We start from the raw sequence: 22,723 nt of genomic DNA on the forward strand, positions 1-22,723 counted from the left end.
TCTTCGGACAACATGCTGACGAAGAGATGACTTGTATGAAGACGGGGCTGGATACAGTAAAGGCGGTGGGTCTGGAAAAGAAAAAAGAGTTCAAACGCCGTTTCAAGACAAGCAAGGGAAGAGGGGCTCAACAGAGGGTTCAAACCTCTCAGTGGTCCCAAAATAAGAACCAGGGGAAATCCCAGTTTCGAGGAAAATCCAACAGAGGTAGAGGAGGTCACCAGCAGTCCTCTACCACAACGAGAGGAGGAAAGGCCTGAGCAGTGGCTTCCTCTGGCGCCGTTGCCCACTCCAGTGGGAGGAAGTGCTTCACAATACCTGGCAGCATCACAAAAGATCGATGGGTGCTGAATATACTGCGCAATGGATACATGTCTGCCACCGCACCCAAGTACAACGCCTCAGCAACATCGGAATACAAGAGAAGGCTCTGGAGTGGATCATCTCGTTCCTCGCCGGCAGAACCCAGAGAGTCCACCTCCCCCGTTCAGATCCGAGGCCACCGAAGTCATCCGCGGTGTACCACAAGGATCATCACTCAGCCCCACCCTCTTCAACATCTACATGAGCCCCCTCGCGGCCATCGCACGCCAACACAACCTCAACATCATCTCCTACGCCGACGACACTCAGCTGATCCTCTCCCTCACCAACGACCCAGCCACCGCCAGAACCAACCTACACGAAGGGATGAAAGAAGTAGCCGAGTGGATGAAGAACAGCCGTTTGAAACTCAATTCAGACAAGACGGAAGTCCTCATCCTGGGACCATCTTCCTCACCTGGGACGACTCCTGGTGGCCCCCTGCCATGGGCAGCGCACCCAAACCAACAGACTACGCATGCAACCTGGGCTTCATCCTGGACTCCTCCCTCTCGATGACCAGACAAGTCAACGCCGTCTCGTCCTCGTGCTTCAACATCCTACGCATGCTTCGGAAGATCTTCCGATGGATCCCCACCGAAACCAGGAAGACTGTCACACAGGCACTCGTCACCAGTCGACTGGACTACGGAAACACCCTCTACACCGGAACCACATCCAACCTACAGAAGATACTCCAACGCATCCAGAACGCCTCCGCACGGCTCATCCTGGACATCCCCCGCCACAGCCACATCTCTGGACACCTGAGAGACCTGCACTGGCTCCCCGTCGACAAGAGAATCAAGTTCCGTCTCCTCACCCACGCACACAAGGCCCTCCACGACCTGGGCCCCAGGTACCTCAACAACCGCCTGACCTTCTACACTCCCACCCGCCAGCTTCGTTCGACCAACCACGCCCTCGCCGCCGTTCCATGCATCCGAAGAGCCACCGTGGGAGGAAGATCCTTCTCCTACCTGGCAGCCAAGACATGGAACTCCCTCCCCATCCACCTCCGTCAGACCCAAGACCACCTCTCCTTCAGGAAGCAACTCAAGACCTGGCTGTTCGAGCAGTAGCAGACCCCCCTCCCCCAAGCGCCTTGAGACCCTCCGGGTGAGTAGCTCGCTATATACATTTTTTGATTGATTGATTGATGCTACGTTTCCGTGCGCTTCCAAGGAGCATTCCTCCAAAGAGATCTCAAAGGGGAAAGGGAGTTTACTCCAGATACTTTCTTGTCCCCAAAAAAAATCAGGAGGACAAATTCAGGCCCATACTCTATCTTCGTCTCCTAAAAAAAAGTCATTGTAAAAGAAAAGTTCCGCATGTTAGCTCTTAACCAAATATGCCCACATCTTCAAACCGGAGATTGGATGTCTTCGGTGGATCTGCAAGATGCGTATTTTCACATTCCGATTGCACTGCGGCATCGCAAGTACTTGAGGTTTGACGTAGGAAACAAACACTACCAGTACAAGGTGCTACCCTTCGGACTCAAGTCCGCACCACGAGTCTTCACCAAATGCATGGCAGTGGTGGCGGCTTTTCTTCACAAGAAGGGACTCTTCATCTATCCGTACCTGGACGACTGGCTCCTAAAGGGTCCATCTCCAGAACGGTTAGCACACGATCTGCAACTTTGCCTGCACCAGTTGCACAAGTAGCATCCCTGCTGGGTTCCATGGCGTTCTGCATTTTTCTCATCCCAAACGCCAGGCTTAGAATGCGACCTCTACAACAGGTCCTCGAAGACCAGTGGGACCAAGCGACAGGGCGTTGGGAAGATCGTATCACTCTTTCTCAAGCAACGAAGGATGCCATCAAATGGTGGACTCGGACGAGGAATGTGCTGGTGGGAGTACCTTTTCACCAACCTCTTCCTTCCCAGTCTATAGTGACGGATGCCTCTCTGCAAGGCTGGGAAGCGCACATGGGTCCGCTTCAGATTCAGGGTCAGTGGTCTGCGCAGGAGCAGACATACCACTTCAACTTGCTGGAGCTCAGAGCGGTGTTTCTAGCTCTCAAATTTATTTATTTATTTATTTATGCGACTTTTAAAGCGCGCAAATACCCATGGGTGTCTCGGCGCTATAGATCAAAAGTAGTCAGACAGAAATAGTTACACGGAAAGGGCAGTTTACTGAGTGAAAAGCCAAGTTTTTAGCTGTCTCCTGAAGGTCATGAGGGTGGGGCTGGTTTTGATGTAAGTGGGGAGAGAATTCCAAAGTTTGGCGGTGGCTATTACAAAGCATCTGTCTCCCCAGTTGACTCTTCGGGTGCGGGGAATATTAACACAATGATAGGAAGAGGAGCGCAAGGTTCTGAGGTTGTTTTTAGGTTTAAAGGCCTCTCTAAGAAAAGCAGGACCTATATTGTTGATTGCTTTGTATGCTATACAGAGGGACTTAAATCTGATGCGGTTTTTGATGGAGAGCCAATGAAGGTTTTGCAAATGGGAGGAGATGGATTGAAATTTGGGAATCTTGAGAAGGACTCTGGCTGCCGCATTCTGAACTAGCTGAAGTTTATTAGTAATTTTGGCCTGTGCATTCAAAAAAAGAGCATTACAATAATCTGTACGTGAGAAAATTAGGGAGGTGATGAGAGTTTTTGCGTGAGTACTGGGGATATACGGTAATAGCTTTTTTATTTTCCGTAACATGAAAAATGAAGAGGACACCACATTGTTAGCATGATGGGTAAATAGCAATTTATCATCAAATATTACCCCTAAGTTCCTCACCTTGGTGACCGGGGTGGGGGGAGGACCTAACTTGTCAGGCCACCAGACGGGAGACCAGATGGGTTCCAGTTTACCGAAGACCATTATCTCTGTTTTGGAGGAGTTCAGCTTTAAGCAATTGGCAGCCATCCAGTCACTTATTGCCAACATGCCTGATTGAAAGTTAGCGGCTACATCCGCACCGTCTTGATGGATAGATAAGACGAGCTGTGTGTCGTCGGCGTAGGTTGTAAGGCTGATATTGTGAGCTTTGAGTACCCTCGCCAAGTCCGACACGTATATATTAAACAATGTCGGACTTAGCGAGGATCCTTGAGGAACGCCGCATGGAAGTGAAAAAGTGGGCGAGCAAAATTGTCCCATTTTGACTGTTAGGGATCGATTCTCAAGGAATGAAGATATGAGATTTTTTGCTTTGTGTGTAATCCCCAGGGCAGAGACACGGTCGACCAAGGTGGTATGGTCGACCGTGTCGAAGGCTGCGGACAAGTCCAATAATATCAGAACCGCCGCTCCCCCTTTGTCCATAGTAGACCTAATCTCATCCGCCGCTTTAATGAGTGCTGTTTCTGTGCCATGTGCCTGTCTGAAACCAAATTGTGTGTCGTCTAAAAGATCGTTGGTTTCAATGAAGTTGGAGAGTTGCGTGTTCATAAGACTCTCAAATATCTTAGACGGAAAGGGTAGGCAGGCAATGGGCCTGTAGCTAGCTGGATCTCCTGGGTCTAGGTTAGGCTTCTTAAGAAGTGGGCATATGACTGCTTGTTTCCATACTGAGGGGTATATTCCTGTGCTGAACATGGTGTTACAGATGTTGGCAATTGCTGGTGTAATAATGTGTGAGATCGAATTGAGAATAGAAGGTGGACAAGGGTCAGTAGGGGAGCCGGATTTGATTTTAGTTATGAGGTGTTGGATGCACTCTTGGGAGGTTTCTTGAAAATGAGAAAATGTGACTGGGGTATTTGAAAGGTCAAGTGAAGATGTCGATGACCCAGAGTGAGTGGAAGGGGAAAAAATGCTAAAGATTGACATAACCTTGTCAGTAAAGAACTTGGCAAGAGAGTCACAGAGTTGTTGGGATGTGTCCTCCGGAGGTGCCGGGGGATTGGAAAGCTGGTTCACTACCTGGAACAATTGCTTAGTGGAGTTTTGTGCGGAGTTAATTTGTGACACAAAATAGTTAGTCTTCTGAGTGAAGATTATTTGTTTATAATTGATCAAGGCTGATTTATAGATTAATTTGTCAGATGGGTGATAATGCTTGCGCCATCTCCTTTCTAGGTTTCGGCAGTGTTGTTTTTGCCTACGGAGATCCTCCGAGAACCAAGGTGCTGATGGGGTATGACGATTTCTATTGGAAGTTTTGAGGGGGGCAAAGGTATTGCATGCCTGGGTGAGGTGTGTAAGATAATTGTTGGATGCTATGTTAGGATCAGAGTAGGTGTTTTGCAGTGATTCCGTTAACATTGTGGAAAATTCAGGGATGTTAAGGTTTTTCCAGTTCCTTGATGTAGTATGGGGTGGTGATTTAGGTGGTACTGTAGTCATAGGATTAAGTTTGATGTTAAAATATACCACCGAGTGATCAGTCCATGTAAGAGGTTCTACTCTGGAGACCGTGATGTCATTATTGTTCGTGAATATCGCATCCAAAGTATGTCCTGCAATGTGGGTAGGGGCTTCAACTAATTGATGGAGGCCGGCCGCTAGGCAATCATTTAGAATAGTGATAGAGTCTGTATCATCTGTTATCTCTAGGTGAAAATTTAAGTCACCCAAGATGGTGTAATGCGTCGATCCTATTGAATTTTCCAAGATGAAATGGAAATTGGCAAGAAATTTAGTACGTGAACCAGGGGGACGATACACTAATGTCCCAGCAAATGATTGTTTTTTGGACAAGGTGCAACTGAAGGCCATGGCTTCACATTCTTTGAGGGATAGGGGTGTGGTATGGAGACGGATTTCTTCTCTATGTACTATGGCTATTCCACCACCCTTCTGTCCTTCTCTGTCCAATCTACTTACACAATATCCTAAGGGTAGAGCGGCCGAAAAGTCTGGTCCCGATGATAAGTCTGCCCAGGTTTCTGTTAAAAATAATAAATCCAGAGATTTAGACGATATGAGCTCTAAAATGTCCCATTTGTGTCTAGGAAGGGAACGGGTATTGAGGAGAGCGGCGACAATAGTGTTATGAACGAGGGTAGGTGAGTGGGGAGTACAGGTGTTGCATTTAATCGGCCCACATGAGGTATTGGGATTGAGGAAGATAGGACAGGAGTGGGCAGAATGTAAAGATTGCCTAATGGAAAGTAAATGATCCCTAGAGTACTGATATGTATGTAAAGGATTGGTGAGAAGTACAACAGGGTAACGGATCCGAGGTCCGGCGGTTCCGGCGCGGACGGGCGCAGACGGGCATGACTCTGGCGCGACTCCGGCGCGCAGACGTCGCGCCCGCTGCGCACGTCCGCTGCGCTTGACTGGGAGCATTGGCTTTTATGGCCGGGGTAGGCGAGGCACTAGAGTGCTGACCTGCCGCTAGTGGTGTCAAAACGGAAGTGGGTGTAGAGTACTTCCTTTTAGTGGCGCTAGTCCCCTCCACACAGCCAAACTTTTGGTGGTGGAGTAGTGAGACTCGCCGTGTGCCTTCCAGTTGACAGGTAATGTGCAGCAAGTGAATAGTGACAGCGTTTAAATTTTTAAAAGCACTTCATACAATTTTTAAAAAAGCATATTTCTTCTCATGCTAACGAATTCACAATGCTAGCTGGTTACATTAGTGCTCAACACTCGCTGGGCGCTTCTTCAGCCGCCGTGCACGAGGGAGCAGATAGTAAAATGAGGTTTAAAATGAGTGCTCTGCAACTCGCTGGGCGCTTCTTCCGCCGCCGTGCGCGAGGGAGCCAGTGAACAAGGAGAGCGAGGAGCGCTGAGCGCTTACTAGTAGTTGCAACCTGACGGAGTCCCAAGGTTGTTTGAGGCTGGTAAAGTTTCTGTCTGCTATTTGGATCTGAGGAGGAGCGCCTACATCGGGTCTTTTATGGCCGGGGTAGGCGAGGCACTAGAGTGCTGACCTGCCGCTAGAGGTGTCAAAACGGAAGTGGGTGTAGAGTACTTCCTTTTAGTGGCGCTAGTCCCCTCCACACAGCCAAACTTTTGGTGGTGGAGTAGTGAGACTCGCCGTGTGCCTTCCAGTTGACAGGTAATGTGCAGCAAGTGAATAGTGACAGCGTTTAAATTTTTAAAAGCACTTCATACAATTTTAAAAAAAGCATATTTCTTCTCATGCTAACGAATTCACAATGCTAGCTGGTTACATTAGTGCTCAACACTCGCTGGGCGCTTCTTCAGCCGCCGTGCACGAGGGAGCAGATAGTAAAATGAGGTTTAAAATGAGTGCTCTGCAACTCGCTGGGCGCTTCTTCCGCCGCCGTGCGCGAGGGAGCCAGTGAACAAGGAGAGCGAGGAGCGCTGAGCGCTTACTAGTAGTTGCAACCTGACGGAGTCCCAAGGTTGTTTGAGGCTGGTAAAGTTTCTGTCTGCTATTTGGATCTGAGCTTTCTTTCCAGCAATCGAGTCCAACTCAGTCCTAGTTCAGACGGACAATACGACCAACATGTTCTATCTGAACAAACAAGGAGGCACGCTATCTCGCTCACTCTCCCGAGAGGCTCAAACCATCTGGCACTGGCTTCTCTCTCGAGGCCTCACAGTAGTGGCGGTGCACCTTCCAGGCGAATTGAACGTCAAAGCAGACGCACTCAGCAGTCACTTCGAAGATCAGCCAGACTGGGCAGCCAGACTGGGTGCTAAACGACGAAGTAGTAGAAGAGCTTTTTCGTTGCTGGGGTCGTCCAGCCATAGACTTGTTTGCAGATGTCGAAAACGCCAAATGCCACGCCTTCGCGTCCAGGTTTCACCGGTTAGGGACGCAGGGGAATGCTCTCCTGATGGATTGGTCAGGAGCTTTCGCTTACGAGTTTCCTCCCCTGGCTCTGATTCTGAAGGTAGTGTCCAAGCTCCTCAGGTCGGACATGGAGATGATCTTCATAGCTCCGGATTGGCCACGGCAGTGGTGGTACCCGGACCATCTGCATCTGTCTGTGTGTCCACACAGACAACTTCCTTGCAGGCCGGACCTGTTGAGCAAGATGAACGGGAGGATACTTCCTCCCAACCTCCCATCACTGAACCTAACAGCATGGCACCTGAGGTCCTGCAATATGGACATCTGAACTTGCCTCCTGATTACATGCACATTTTAAAGGAGGCTAAGAGGCCTTCCACGAGAGCGTCCTATGCGTTCAAGTGGAAAAGATTTTATGTATGGTGTAGAGATCATCACCTGGATCCTACTAAAGGGCAGGAGGAGGTAATTCTGCCATACCTCCTTTCCTTGGCAACTTCTGGATTAAAATATGCTTCCATTAGAGTGCATCTGTCAGCTATAGTAGCGTACAGGAAATCGCCTTATCAGATTTCTTTTTTTCAGGTTCCAGTGGTTAAGGACTTCCTCCAGGGGTTGAAAAAAGTCTATACCCCTGTGCGAAATCCTTCTCCTCCTTGTGAATTGAACCTGGTTCTATCCAGGTTAATGTCACCTCCTTTCGAACCTATCCACAAGGCCTCTTTGCAACATCTATCTTGGAAAGCAGCCTTTTTAGTAGCAATCACATCAGCGCGCAGAGTAAGCGAGATACAAGCGCTCTGTGCGAAGGAACCATATACTGTTTTCCATCACAATAGGGTGGTCCTGAGGGCTCACCCATCCTTCTTGCCTAAGGTGGTTTCTGATTTTCATATAAATCAGTCCATCTCCCTCCCTTCTTTTTTTCCAAATCCAGCGACCCCAGCATACCGGTCATTGCACTCCTTGGATTTAAATAAAGTGCTCAAGTTCTATTTGGAAAAAACCAAGGGAATCATGAAGTCGGATCAGCTGTTCGTGAACTATGGTTCAATGAGAACGGGCTTTCCAGCGGCCAAGAGGTCCATCTCTAGATGGATTGTCTCCTGCATTAAATTGGCCTACCAGCTTGCAGGCAATCCTTTGTTGGTGTCACCCAAAGCGCATTCTACCAGAGGGAAAGCACCACAGTGGCTTTCTTGCACGACATTCCAATGTCAGAAATATGCAAGGCTGCAACTTGGAAATCAGTTCATTCCTTTACGAGGCATTACTGTCTAGAATCTGATTCCAGGGCCGATACTCAAGTAGGACAAGCCTCTTTGAGGAATCTATTTGGGTAGCCTGCGGCCTGTACGAGCTTAGTTGTTACTAGGCTTAGTATGGTTATTACTGTAGTGTTACTCCTTTGCCCGCAGGGAGATGAGGTGAGATGAGGTGAGGATTAGTTACTTACCTGTAATCCTAGTTCTCTTCCAGGGGTATCCTCATCAAAGTCCTAAGCAACCCTCCCGCCTCCCTGGGAAAAGGACATTCTTTAGTAAGGAGATATTGTTAACCTATTAGTTATTGGGTTTTTTCAGTCTCCAAAAAGAACTGACCTGTCACCCCTGAGGCATGATGGGATACTGGGGGTCATGGGTGCCTTAAAGGCACGGTGTCAGTTTATTGCTATGCAGCTACAGGTTAGCTTTTAGTCTTTTTAGACTGTGTGTTTGCAATGCAGCCTGGGAGCTTTCTATGCTTTCGGTGAGTTATAAGAATTTCTACTGCTATCTGAGCATTAAAACAGTTTCTAAACAATCTTTGGTGTTGTTTCTCATGTTTCTAATACATATTATTCATGTATGGTGGAAATTCTTCACAGCATTTTTCAGCTCTGATGTTATTTGGCTGCTATTGCATGTTTTTATACATATATATGTTTATATGAGTATATATACATGTGGGGCACATATAATATAGTGTTTCCGGGGTCCCGCGCATGGGCGGGAATATTCTAATGCTTATTACTTTGATGAGGATACCCCTGGAAGAGAACTACGATTACAGGTAAGTAACTAATCCTTCTGCGGACTGGGGTATCCTTTGTGCTAAAAGTTGTGACACTTTTCCACATTGGTTAAACTATCACTTTGCCTGCTTTCTATGCTTCTCCTCCACCCCTCTAAAGAGGAGGAGAAACTCCATTGCTTGGACCTCAGGATAGTGCTGAGCTTCAACATAGATTGTACTAACGACCACTGGATGTACGATCAACTCTACGTACAATTCTCTGAAGCAAAGCAAAGCGGTGCAGAAGAGAATTCTCTCCCACTGGATCGTTCTCTGCATTAAGATCTGCCACGCACTGGCTTAAAGGCAGCTTCCGGAACGATTGTGTGCACATTCTATCAGTGCTAAAGCTGCTGCCAATGCACTGTCATGTGGAGTCCCTTTCATAGACATTTGCAAAGTGGCTACCTGGGCGTCTTTTCTTACATTCAGGAAACACTATTGCATGGATAGACTAGTTTGCCGAGAGGGGAACTTAGCCCTCACACTCCTTCTGGACTTTCTGGCTTGAGTCGATCCACAGATCCATCTTCTAATTGGTACTGCTTTGGTATTCTTTGAAAAGGTGAGGAATCGACGACTAGCCGTCCCCATTAGAAGAACAAGTTATTTACCTTCGGTACCGCTCTTTCTGTCGGAGACTCTTATCAAGCCACAGATTCCTCAACGAACCTCATATCCTCCCTATTCTATGATTGGACTCTATTCATTATTAAGATCACATGGCTAGGAATTTGCACACTGGTCTGTCAATTTGCTTTTAGGGCTCGGCGTCTGAAAGCGCGGTCAGTCCGAAAAGCAACTGACGTCAGCGTACTGGAGTGGCACCTGTATAGTCTCTGCGCACCATTTCTGGAGCATAACGGCATCTGTGTGGAGCCGTACTACGCCACCTAGCAGCACACAGAGGTACTCCCGAAATGTTCTCGGATCCAGTCTGATGCCTAGGGAATATTCAAAAGGTAAGGAATCACTGTGGCCAGGGAGTCTCTGCCAGAAAGAGCTTTACCAAAGGTAAGTACATTATTTATTGTGTTTACATCTGAAAATTCTACGCATATATTTCAAAGAAAGTAGGATATTATTTTGCTGTTGTATGCTGATTTTTATTCTATTGTGCCGGTAGTGAAAACCAGCTCACTTACTACTTGACTGTCCTAAAGTACTAAAAGATACCCTTTCCTTTCATCAACTGGAAAGAATCTATGATTGGTCTGTGGTACCCGCAAAATTAATTTCCAAAAAAGGTAGAAGGAGCAATGAGATAATCCTAGAGTTCAGAAACTGATCACTTCCTAAAGAAATTGCTTTATATGCTCGCTTGCAGCTGAGTTGTGATCAAATACTGAGAACACTCCTTCAAGTCTCTAAGATGGATGCTACAAATCTTGAGAATGCGAATGAAAGAAAGAATAGGCGTTCATGAGACTGAATCCTTTCATGTGACTGAATCCTTTCATGTAATAAATTGAAAAACAGGATAATAATTCTATAGTGTGCAGACTGTAAAGTGAAGTATAGCAAGTTAACTCTTTTAATCAAACCACCTTCTTCAGCCCTTATCTTAATATACTGAGGCATAGTATCCTATTTAAAACAATTAAAATTCTCAATGTACAAAACGTCAGAAAAATTGAGTACGGTTTATAATATGATCACTTTCAAATGTGTAAAACGCTAGCCATAATCCTGAAGACCGTAATGAATGAAAGAGCTAGATCTGGGGGAGAATGCAAAATGTGAATATCACATTATAGCTGGCAGCTACTACCCAACAAGGAACTGATCGAGCTAGAATAAATTGTTTTATCAAATCAATTTTTCTAAATTGTAGTGAAATATTCTCATGTGGTTTATTCACTTTAATTTGTTGAGTAAGGAAATGCCCTTTAAGTATGGTCCACCCCCAATGTTTTTGGATTGATGCTGCTTCTTTTTCGACTCTGAGCGTGCACTTAAGCCTGCAAACCAGACCTCCGTGCCTGTGCCCTTACTCTTAAACTCATACAGCAAATTGGCTTCTACCCAGTTGGCTGATCTAGCTTACCTGTAAGTCCCTAGTAAATGGTACCCAGGGTATCTAAGTTAGTGGGTTCTCCCTGCGATTGCTGCACTGGGTGGGACACCTGTAAAATAAGTCTCCTAGCCCGCCATTTGCAGGCTGGACGAGCAGTTTAACTGCTGGAATGACTTTGCCATTTAAAGCAATGGCAAAGCCTGACTTCTCCAGGTATATGTGTAAGTCACCCTATGGCCGGCCGAGCATGTCCTAGGACAGGGCGCAACATAGCTCAAAGGCAGAACATTTATTTTACATGTTCTGATAGTAAAATCGGTAAACTTTCATTTTTACTATTGAAAAGATTGGCCACCCAATTGGCAAGTGCAGAGTTAAACGCTGACCCCTCAGCTGTGCTTACTCAAGAACAGTGTCACCAAATTGGGTCATCCAAGGTATCAAACAACTCAGACTTGATTCTCTTGTTGAAATTAATGTAACAAGATGTGCTCATACTGGTTACAGATGGAGTTTCGTAGCCAAGACCGGTTTCTGCCCTCCTGGGGAGACTTGCTGATGACTCCCAGGAAAGGATACAATCGGGGTGTGCTTAGGGAAGGAAGTGTCACCTCCCTATTGCAGGAAGCCACACAGGCGTTGGCCGAAAAGCTGAGCTTCAAAGGAGAAACCACCTTTGATAGGCAAATGGATAACTTTTTGGAGAGGGGCTGTTCCACTGTTCAGACAGGCTGGCACTTGGAACAAGAGAGATTAAACCAGTTTACCAGGGGCATGTAGCCCTCTAAATAGCCACACTTCTGGGTTGGGCTACGAAGCTCCATGTGCTGGGAGTGGGGTCCTGCCATATTAGAAATGAGCAGAATGGTGCATCCTGGGATGCACTGATGCCACCCTTCGCAGGAAATGGTCATCAGGTGGGAGGGAACCTGATAGCCAGTTGGCTACCAACTACATCTTTCCCCAAGGGAATTTTCTGAGCATAGGTAGGGCATGCCTCCCTCCCCCCCCACCCCCCACCCCCCCACTCAGATCTTGACTGGACTGGAAGAGGACCAAAGTAGAACTGCCCTCCCCTGCACAGTGGAACCAGCAAAGAGGCTGCATCAGTGTAGACTGCACCTGGTGGCTAGCAAAGGAGAGGGACTGTGCCTGTTGTGTCCTGCTTGAGGAGAAGTCCTCTCCAGAGCCCAGCCAAAGCCAAGAGACAACAAGGGTCAGTGAGCTGGCCTCCTGTTCACTTCCCCGACGAATCGACAGCTGAGAAGCCTGCTGGGGTAAGTTGGTAGCCCAAAGTGTTCAACCTGTTTCTAACCTCCGCTGTGCAGCACCAAGAATCAGGACCAGATTCTCAAAGTTGCACCCAAGTTCGCTGAACCTGGGAGTATTGTTTGAGTGTGTGTTTGGGAGCCCCAGAGGCAGAGTTACCAATCCAGCAAGGATTGACCTGTGACCACAATATTGGACAACCAGTAGTCCAGTGACAACGGAACTTCTGCCAGTGCCAATGGGACTTACTGGGATGTTGACCCTGTGACCAGGAGCACCTCACCCCATTCGTGGACTGAGGGGGAGTAGTAGCTGCAAAACCTCTATCTACTGCATTGCATCCTTCGAGCATCTTCAGCATTCTTCGTCCCTTGCATCAGGACCACTTCCATAGGAAAGTCCTGCAAAGGATAAAAGTGCCTGGAACGTACAGAAGACTGCTTCACCTGCTGAGGTAACTGTTTCTGAGGACCTTGCTGGTCCAACTGACTGACTCCTGACTGAAATTAGTCCCCTAAAGTGACGCTAGATGACCACATTCCAATTGGCCAAATGTTTTGGCAAAAAAGCTTCTAAGTGTCAAATTTGTTGAATTTGGCAATGCTTGTTAGCGGTTGATTTACTATACCTGGTAAATTTTATTTCTCCGGAACCTTTGTGGAGTTTGTTTTATTGTGGTGTCTAAAAATACATAAGATTACAGTCTATTTTTATAAAGTGGTGTCGGAATTCTTTGGCATCTTGTCAATTTCTGCTTCAATTGATTTGGTGCTGTGTAAATGCTTAACACTTTTTCCATTGTGTAAGCTTTGCTTCTCGGAGCCACATCCACCCAGAACTGAGCTGAATGTTTGACATACGAAATATTGGAGTCCTAAATGGTTCTGTAAGTGTATTACATGGTGAGGTCACACAACCACACCATATAATGCACCCCATTTCTTCACAATGTGCATAAGCCGGACAACTGAATTATATCAAACATAAGCAAATGTTAAATATGGGTTTCAGATTGGTCTTGTATAACCTGCAATATTTCAACTTGAAGAGTGGCAACATGCACTTTTATATCTCAGTTACAAAAAAAGAACCATTTAACAGCAATGAGGTTCAGATCAGGCGTTTGCCAACTTAAAGGTAGTATCTCCCATAGTGATTTCTTGACTACATGATTATTATATATTGAAATAATGTGTTTCTTGTTGGCTACAACCTCCCAAAAACAACAGCATTTTTAATAAAGTGTACATTACACTGTTGTTCAATTTTTAGACTCTGAACTGTAATTTATCACTGCAGTTAGCAACCAATCCACTTTTATAATTTTCCTTTGTCTATGTTCTAGGTGTTTTTATAGGTTCCAGACTCTAATTTTATATACTGGCATGAATTCAAGTTCACTATTAATTGTTGCCATTTGCAAAAGTCATAAACTTAGCAGTGGACTGTCTCAAGAATAACCACTAGTTTAAGTTTCCACATGATTAGACATCACATTTCAACACATTGTAATGGGGAGGCATAGCACTGTTCGAGAACTAAACTTCTGTATAAATATCTATTTTATTTGGTTTATGATTGATTTCCCTATTTGCTTAGCTCTATTCCAATAGATTACAACCTGTACCGAAAATTCTGGTCACTCCAAGATTTCTTCAGAAATCCTGTGCAGTGTTACGACAAAAACTCTTGGAAAGTGTTCCTCAAGGTACGTGCGCATTGCTTAACAAAGTGGTATTTCAATTTATTTATGTTTTAGGCTAAGATAATGGAAGTTTGATAGTTGTGTGCACCACTGCTTTTGCAGTCAAGCCGGGTAGGCCCTGCACTGCCTCTTTGTTTGCCATCGATTGTTCGTGATTACCCTCAGGTTAGGACATTATTATGGATTCCCATCCTTTGAAATCCTTCTTGGCTGTCTGTTTCCAAATTCTGAGATGTCATTTGGAAAATATCCCAACCTACCTCATTAATAGGAAATGCACTCCCCTAAGGCAAAATCCTCCAGCCACCACTCGACAGTTGCCGACCACGTCAGCCACTGCATCCCAGGATACATCAAGTGGTTGCATACTTCCCTCCTCCTTAGCCAGCTCAATTAACCCTTGTACGACAACTTGATAGAAGCACTATGGATACCCACCATTTTCTCATAATATAAGCATGGTTCTAATATGGATAGCACCACTGAAGTTTAACAATGTTGACCTTTTACTGAACTTGCCCAATATTTTTTTTTCCTGGATTGTTTAGCAGGAAAAGAAAAGCCAACACTGGAGGGAGGTATTTTGTGGCCAAGACTAGTCTACATTTAGTGTGTAATTTCATTGTCACTTTCCCATCAGAGTACACTAAAGAGGAAGGTAAACTTGTTCTGCTTTAGTAGCTGATTTTCAGTCTCCCTTTCCTTTCAAGATAGTGTGCATAATTTTTTTTTATAACTATTAGCATTTTATCAGTTAAAAACAAGTAACACCAATACTTTAACTACATTAGCAGGACATTTTATAAATGACATTCAGCCGCTGGCCACTTAATATGAATAACGATGCAATGAAAAAGACCAATATAATAATGCATTTTACATGAATGACGTGATCATACATTGAGCTGTCCAAAATATCATGGGAGATTCCCCTGTAGCAGCAGCAATCCATCCTTATCTGTGTGGTTGCATTCACTCCGATCAAGGATGGCACTGACACTGTGAATTCAATTTAAGAAAAAGTTTTAATCCATCAAGCTGCTACAGGCGCGTTTCGGCGGAAGCCTCCGCCTTGCTCCGCATATATATATTCGTGGCATATGAGCTGCAGATCTCACACTGAGCATTAGATCGCCACCTGGTGTTGGGCTCGGATGATTGCATGTTGTTGTCGACTTGGAAGAAGTCTTTGTAGTCACGAGATAGGTGACTCCTCCCTAGGACGATAGTGCGCATGGGCATCGACTCCATACTTTCTAAGTAGTTTGACGAGTCAAAAAACGTACTTAAACTCTTCTAAAGAACTTTCGACATCAAGAACCATCGACTCGATTTCATCAGCTCGATTCCGGTCGTTGCCGCGGGCCGTTGGGCCTATCCACGCCGTGAGGCCTACAGGTCATGGAAAGGACGCCGTTCAAGAAATGCCCCCAGTGTGGAGCAAAATTTTCGCACAGTGACCATCACAAGGTCTGTAACCTGTGCTTATCACCTGAACACGACGATTCCAGCTGTCCAGCCTGCGCTTCCTTTCGATCCAAGAAGACCATTCGAGATCGAGGGCCCGTTGACACATCATGCATAGATCAGCTCCGGAACCAGAGGACATCTTCGACGAAGGTCCCAGATGTTCCCGAAGAGGATTCCAAAGATCTCCAAATCGTATCTGGGGCAGATGACTCCATACCTTTGGGTCAACGCGTGAGTACTACTGTCCCAGCCCCAACACCTGCACCTAAATCGAAGGCAAAGGTCAGCACTCTGCCTCCGGGGCCCAGTCGAGACAAAAAACTACTTCAGAAGCCCGCCTTCGAGCCCAGCTCCGAAGAAAATACAAAAGCCTTCCGGTAGCTCGGGACCGAGCATACCGCATGTGCCGATACCACGAGCTCCCTCGGCACCGAAAGCGAAAGAAGTCCTGGTTCAGAAAACAGCTCCGAAACAGTCGACTTCGAGAGACCGACAGGCTCCGAACATAATAAAGCCTGTTTTCGACGCTTCCAAGCCCACTAAACCAGCTTTGGCTTCAAAACCAAGGTCTTTGGAGCCAAAACCTATTCCAAAGGACTCTGCCACAACTCCTAAGGCTAAGGACAAAGAAAGAGACAACCACGCTGGGAACCGAAAAAATCGGCACCAAAAGCAGTTCCTGAAGAAGAACTTTCTCACCCTGATCCTACACAGAAAATGGTCTATATCGACCCAAAAACAGGACATGTCTCTACTGACAGGAAGAGGAAGTTAGATACAGCACCTCCACTGGCTGTAAAAAAGGACTGTGCAACATCACCTATGCGCCCTTCTTCTATACCTACCTCTATTCCACCTCCTCAAAATTCTCCTACGCATTTTTCACCACAAAATACACCTCCTCATAACCATGATGATGATGACATTATGGGGGGGAGGAGACTACCAAAAAACTTCCTTTAACCTACCCAACAGATCCACCTGACTGGGAGTACCCAATCCCACCAGATGTCACAACAGATGTACCAGATATCCCTGATCCATACACATACCCATCCAAACCATCACCTCCAGAAGATAATATTGGGTTTGGACACTTAATCAATAGAGCTGCCATTCATCGTGGGGTCACAATACACTCACATGAGGCAGAGGAAGATTTCCTACTAGACACTTTTGAGCAATCCCAAAAGTCAGTTCAGATATTACCTATGATCAAAGGGGTTATTAAGCATGCACCAGAAGTGTTTAAATATCCTGTATGTGCTAGGATCATAAACCCCAGGAAAGAAAAGAAATATAGCCCTGCTCCTGCAGATCCTGCCTACATTAAAGGACAACTGCCTTTAGGTACCCTTGTCGTTTCAAACGCACAGAAAAGAGCAAACTCCCAAACATCAGGTGAAGCACCACCTCCTGATAAAGAGTCAAAGATGATAGACGCTTCAGGTAAAAGAATAGCTGCCCAGGCAAGTAACACATGGCGCATAGCTAATACACAAGCCCTCCTCGCAAGATACGACAGGGCTCATTATGATCATCTAGAAACACTCTTACAGCATCTACCTGACCAATATAAGGCACAGGTTAATGACCTTATCCAAGAAGGAAAGTTAATTTCTAATGATTCTATCAAGTGTGCACTTGACGCAACAGACCCTGCTTCTAGAGCAATAAAGGCTAGTGTCCTCCTTAGACGCCATGCATGGCTACGCATCTCCGGATTTAAGCAAGAGGTGCAAACCACCATATTAAATCAGCCATTTAACCAACTGCTTCTTTTTGGCCCAGCTGTAGACACAGCACTTAAAAAAATGAAAAAGGGCACTGAAACTGCCAAATCAATGGGAGCTTTGCAGTCACCACAAACGAGGCTCCTTTCGTCGCTCCTTCTATAGAGGAGGCTCCAAACAAGTTGGAGCAGACAATTCAGCTTCCTTTAAAAGCAATACACAAACATCCTCCAATAGGGGATATTTTAGAGGAGGCTACAGAGGCAATAACAACAAGGGTAGAGGTCGAGCAATAACAATCAAACCTCTCCCACCACAAAACAGTGACTTCCTTCCGCTCCCCCAACAGCATTCCACTCCTGTAGGGGGGAAGACTAACACAGTTACTCCAGTATTGGAGCTTTCATAGATTCACATGCCTGAATCATTCCCCGTCGAGGAGATGGAAGTCTCTGGTACATAAAAGAGCAATGCTTAGTAGTATAGCAAACTGAAATGAGACCTAGGCCCATTTTCCTTTTGCAACCCATAACCTTCGTTATGTAAAAGAGACCAAACTTGTCTCTGAACCAATCTGAGCCCCTCACCTCTAGAACACTCCTGAGAGAACCTTTTGCCCCTCAGATTTTCTACCGCACGTTGTGCTAGGGAGTCTCCTTTGAGCTCTGCTCAAACTCAGTTTTTTTTAACTACAATTAAGAACTTTGTTTTTAGTAATTCTACTGGATTCTGTTCTACTGTGGATTATCTTCAAATATATTATTTAAAGAATGTCTGGAAGGGAGAAGAAAGGATCATTTAGAGCCTGTGCAACTTGTTCCTAGAGGTTGCTCTACACTGATGATCCTCACCCTGACTGCATTTACTGTCTATACCCGCAGGCCAAAGACTGCAAGGTGTGTCGCATTTTCTCAAGTAAGATTCTGAGACGTCGTGAAGGGCGCCTTTCAATATGGTGTCAAACGCTAAGGCCAGAAAGGAGGTTTTCTCCAGTGACAGTGATGAGGCGTCATCGTCAAACTCTAGGAGATCACAAAAGAGAAGAAAAGCTCCTCTAACTCATTCATCAGAGGAACGTCCTGAGAAGGCCCTCAAAAAGACCACTCATGGGTCTTCTGGGCGCAGACCTTCAAAATCTCCTCACTCTGTGGAAAAGGAGAGTAAAGGACATGCTTTTTGAGAAAAATAATGTTAAAGAGATGACTTCTGAGCTGTCAAAATCACCTCCTCAGGTCAGAGAACCCTTCAGGAAGCCGTCTTCTGTACCTCCTGAGGTAAAGACTAAGAAAACAACATCGTCAACGGTCATTGTCGTCGATGAGGATTGAGGTGACACTCATATCAAAAACACCATCATTGCCTATTACAGCCTCTGTCTGCGGCATCATCTACGCCGGCATAGACGACGGCAGTGTCGACGGTGGTCGTCGACGGCGGTGGTAGTCGACGGTGGTGTCGACGCCGGTTACATCGGCGGCGTCAACGATGACAACGACGAGATCATAGTCGACGGTGACGACGACAGGGGTCGTCTACGGGAACATAGACGACGATGACTATGTCGTCGATGACTGCTAGCTCTCTACGCCTAATGTCGACGATGGCATCGATGGCGGTGTCGACGGCGATGGCGATGTCGACGGCGATGTCGTCGACGAGCTCGTCGACAAGGGAAATTCCAAAATTAGAAATCATCAAGAACGCACCTGCTTGAAGAGCAGGATTCATAGGAAGAGGAGGATGGACCCTTTGGATACGCCAGTAGTCCCTCACAATTACATGTGAAGAATGAGGAGAATGACTATGAGGAGGTACATGGGGAGTACCAATATCCTCAGCAATAGCACTATCGCCAAGAGTACCAGGAAGGAATGGTTGGGATGCCATCCTCCATGATAGATCTGCAGTTTATAGAAAGAGATTTCCGCCGACACAAGCTTTTCAGGAAATCACTACTCCAGCTGGAAACGGGGAGCCACAACTATAGTTAGGCTGACAACTCCTCAAATAATACACCACCAGAATCCGGTCACCACAGATGATGATGACCAGGAAGAGGGAGAAATATCAGATCCAAACAAAAAATGGGATGATTACTTGAATCCATCTCCGGCATCTCCCTCACCAGGACCGGTGGATTCTCCGCAGATTCCATAATATAATGGAGAGAGCTGCAAGAGGTTCAAGCTTCCTATAGCGACAATACAAACCAAATGCTTCCTATACGATTTCAAAGAGCCATTCCAAAAATCCGTCCAGGCTATACTTAATTGTTAGCCATGTGTGGGAAGAAGGATTAAAAGAGATGAAGACACCGGTGACAGTTACGCCTCTGCTCGTTAGGTTGGAGAAACAATATAAAGCTCCTTTAGACGCACCAGCGTGTTTAATGTGCCATCCAAATCCTGATTCAGTGTTTTCGCAAGCGGTGCAACAAAAATCTAAGAATCCCTCTGCGGCTATATCAACACCTCCTGACAGAGAGGGGAGATGCTTGGACAACGCGGGAAAGAGATTCTCATCCATGTCTGCCCTCTTAGTCAAAGCAGATAATGCCCTTGCTATTCTGGGCTGATAAGACAGGCATATGTGGTGCGATATGGTACCAAACATGGACCTCTTCCCAGAGGACAATAGACAGGAGGCGAGCGGCGCTGCTAAGGCGTCGGGGGTGGTTAAGGGCGACTGCCTTTAGAACCTAAGTCCAAAATTAAGATCCTGAATCTCCCCTACGATGGAGAAGATTTATTGGGAAACAAGTGGATGAGACATTTCAAGGTATCAAAAAAGATACATACTACAAATCCCCTGGGTACACTACGATACCGTAAGGTGCCTTTCCGAGGCGCCAGGGAAAGAGGTCAGTCATCCTACAAAGGGACTTATCATCAAGGGAAGATAACCCCTTTTATTCCTCATCTTCACAACCATATTGTCCGCAATAGGGTAAAAAACAAGCAATACAAAGTCTGCTCCTAGAGGACGAGGAGGTTGTCAAGGGAAAAACAATGATGAATGACAACCTTCTGAATCTGGCTACATGTTGCTCTTCCTCTCCACAAGTTCCCATGGGTAGGAGAGTTGCTTCCCATCTACATTATTGACAGAAAATAACGACGGACAGATAGGCCTTCCATAAAATACAATTCTCACACACTCTTGAGTTTTCTTCATTTCCCTCCTTCAACGCCGCCGACAAGTCAAGAGATTAAACCTCTATCTCAGATACGTTTGAAGATTTGGGCAATGCTCCGAAAGGGAGTAATAGAACCGGTGCCGATCTTCCAAAAACGAAAAGGGTTTTACTCCTGTTTCTTCCTAGTCCGGAAGAATGCTCTCCAATGGCGTCCTATTCTAGACCTGAGAGGTCTGTATACTTACCTTAAGAAGCAATTTTTCCAAATTGTGACCCACCTAGACATTCGGCTACTCTTAAACCCAGGGGATCATATGACCACTCTAGACTTACATGATGCATATTTTCACATCCCCATTCATCCTTCCCTTAGACTGTATCTTCGATTTGCAGTAGCCGGGGACCATTACCATTTCAAAGTACTACCATTTGGTCGCAAATCAGCCCTGAGAATCTTTACAAAGTGTCTGGTGCCAGTGACCGCTTTTTCTCAGTAAGCACAGACCCCAAGTATTTCCATACCTGGACGACTGGTTGGTAAAAGCACCATCAGAAACTTCAGCCCAGGTGTCCACTACGGCATGCATACAGTTGTTCGCCGAACTGGGACTGACTTTAAATATAGAGAAATTGTCCCTTCAACCGTCATAGAAGATCACGTTTCTGGGAGCGATTCTGGAATTCTCTGTAATCAAGGCATTCCAGCCACAGAGAGGCAACTGGGTCTCACGGCTCTAGCCAAGAATTTCACAGGAAAAAAAGTGTCTTTCAGTACGTATATACAAGTCGCTACTAGGGGCAGTGTCCTTTTGCATACCTCTGATTCCTTTATGCCGACTAAGGATGCATCCATTACAGGAGGAACTAGATTGCCAATGGCACCAGGTAGAGGGATCCTTCGATGACAAGGAGTTCACCCTGGCTATGGTGCAAGCAGTGACATAGTGCACAAAAAAAAACCATCTTGGTGAGTCTTTCCACTGATGCATCTCTGGAAGGATGGGGAAGCATTCCTTCAGGACCTGTTGGTCAGCCGTCCGTGGAAATTGCAAGAACAGCCTCACACCATCTGGCTTGGGCTCGGAGCGTTAGGCTTGGCACTACTGGCTTTCCTACCAAGAATTCAGGGAACGTCTGTTCTGGTGAGAACAGACAACACGACTGCGATGCACTATCTGAACAAGCAGGGAGATACAAGATCCTCTCCCTGTCGTGGGAGGCACAAAAGATATGGAAGTGGGCTGTCCAACATGGAGTGTCTCTAAAGGCGGAACACCTTCCAGGAGATCAGAACGTCAAAGCGGGCACTCTAACCAGACTACAATCGACCTCCCACAAGTGGGAGATCAATCAGGACTACTGCAAAGCATCTTCTTCAAGTGGGGAGTTCCAGCATTTGGATCGGTTTGCGACAGCTCAGAACACAAAATGCCGGTTCTTCGCAAGTTGGCATCACCATGGAATGCGTTTTTGATAGCATGGCGAGGCGTCTTTGCCTACGCCTTTTGTTCGATCCCCCTCCTGCCACATGCTCTCACAAAGATAAAGAAGGAACCAGGCAGAGTAATACTAATAACTCCGTGGTGGCCCAGACAACACTGGTCCACGGAGTTGCTCCTGCCGTCGGAGGATCGCCCAATTCGTCTACAACCAATATCATCACTCTTGACAATGTCCCGGGGACAAGTGCTTTATTCGGACCCGAGATCGCTGCGCTTAGCGGCATGGCTCCTAAATATTGCGAATTCCGCATCCTAGATATTTCGGCAGAATACAGAGATATTCTAGCACATACCAGAGCGGAAACTACAAACAGAGCATATAGGATGAAATGGAAGAGATTCAGTCTGTGGTGCCAAGAACATATTATTCATCCTCTAAACTCAGAGGCACATCAAATTATTCCATATGTTCTGATGTTGGCAAAATCTGCTTGGTCCCATGCTTCTATTAAAGTACACCTGGCGTCAATTTCTCGATATAGACGACTTCCTTGAGTCCATCACTGTGGTCTGAAAGAATTATGCAGCAATTCATGAAGGGGGGTTGTTTCGGACCAGAAATTCTTATCCTGGAAGCTAGCTCTTCTTAGAGCTTCCACTTCAGCCAGAAGAGTTGGAGAAATACAGGCTCTCAAGATACAAGAAACGTTTTTGCAGTTCAAGAAGGACAGGGTTGTTCTAGGGACTAATCCCAAATTAATTCCAAAAGTACCAACAGATTTCCATCTAAATGAACCACTGGTTCCTAAGCGTTTTTTTTCCCTCAACCGGCCATGTCAGTGGAAAAAGCTTTTCATTCGTTAGATGT

At 46.1% G+C, this 22,723-nt stretch overlaps 1 protein-coding gene across 2 annotated transcripts in view; it reads left to right on the top strand.

Annotated features, from left to right (window-relative positions):
* THOC1 (THO complex subunit 1) overlaps nt 1–22,723 on the top strand; it is a 449,280-nt gene that overhangs the window by 152,145 nt on the left and 274,412 nt on the right. For both annotated transcript variants that reach the window (XM_086965617.1, XM_086965619.1), the window contains exon 10: nt 13,969–14,077. In XM_086965617.1, coding sequence (XP_086821743.1) covers nt 13,969–14,077 — 109 coding nt within the window. The remainder of the gene's footprint in view (nt 1–13,968; nt 14,078–22,723) is intronic.

The sequence above is a fragment of the Lissotriton vulgaris genome, chromosome 4_1 (assembly GCF_964263255.1).
Source record: "Lissotriton vulgaris chromosome 4_1, aLisVul1.2, whole genome shotgun sequence".
Lineage (NCBI taxonomy): Eukaryota > Metazoa > Chordata > Amphibia > Caudata > Salamandridae > Lissotriton > Lissotriton vulgaris.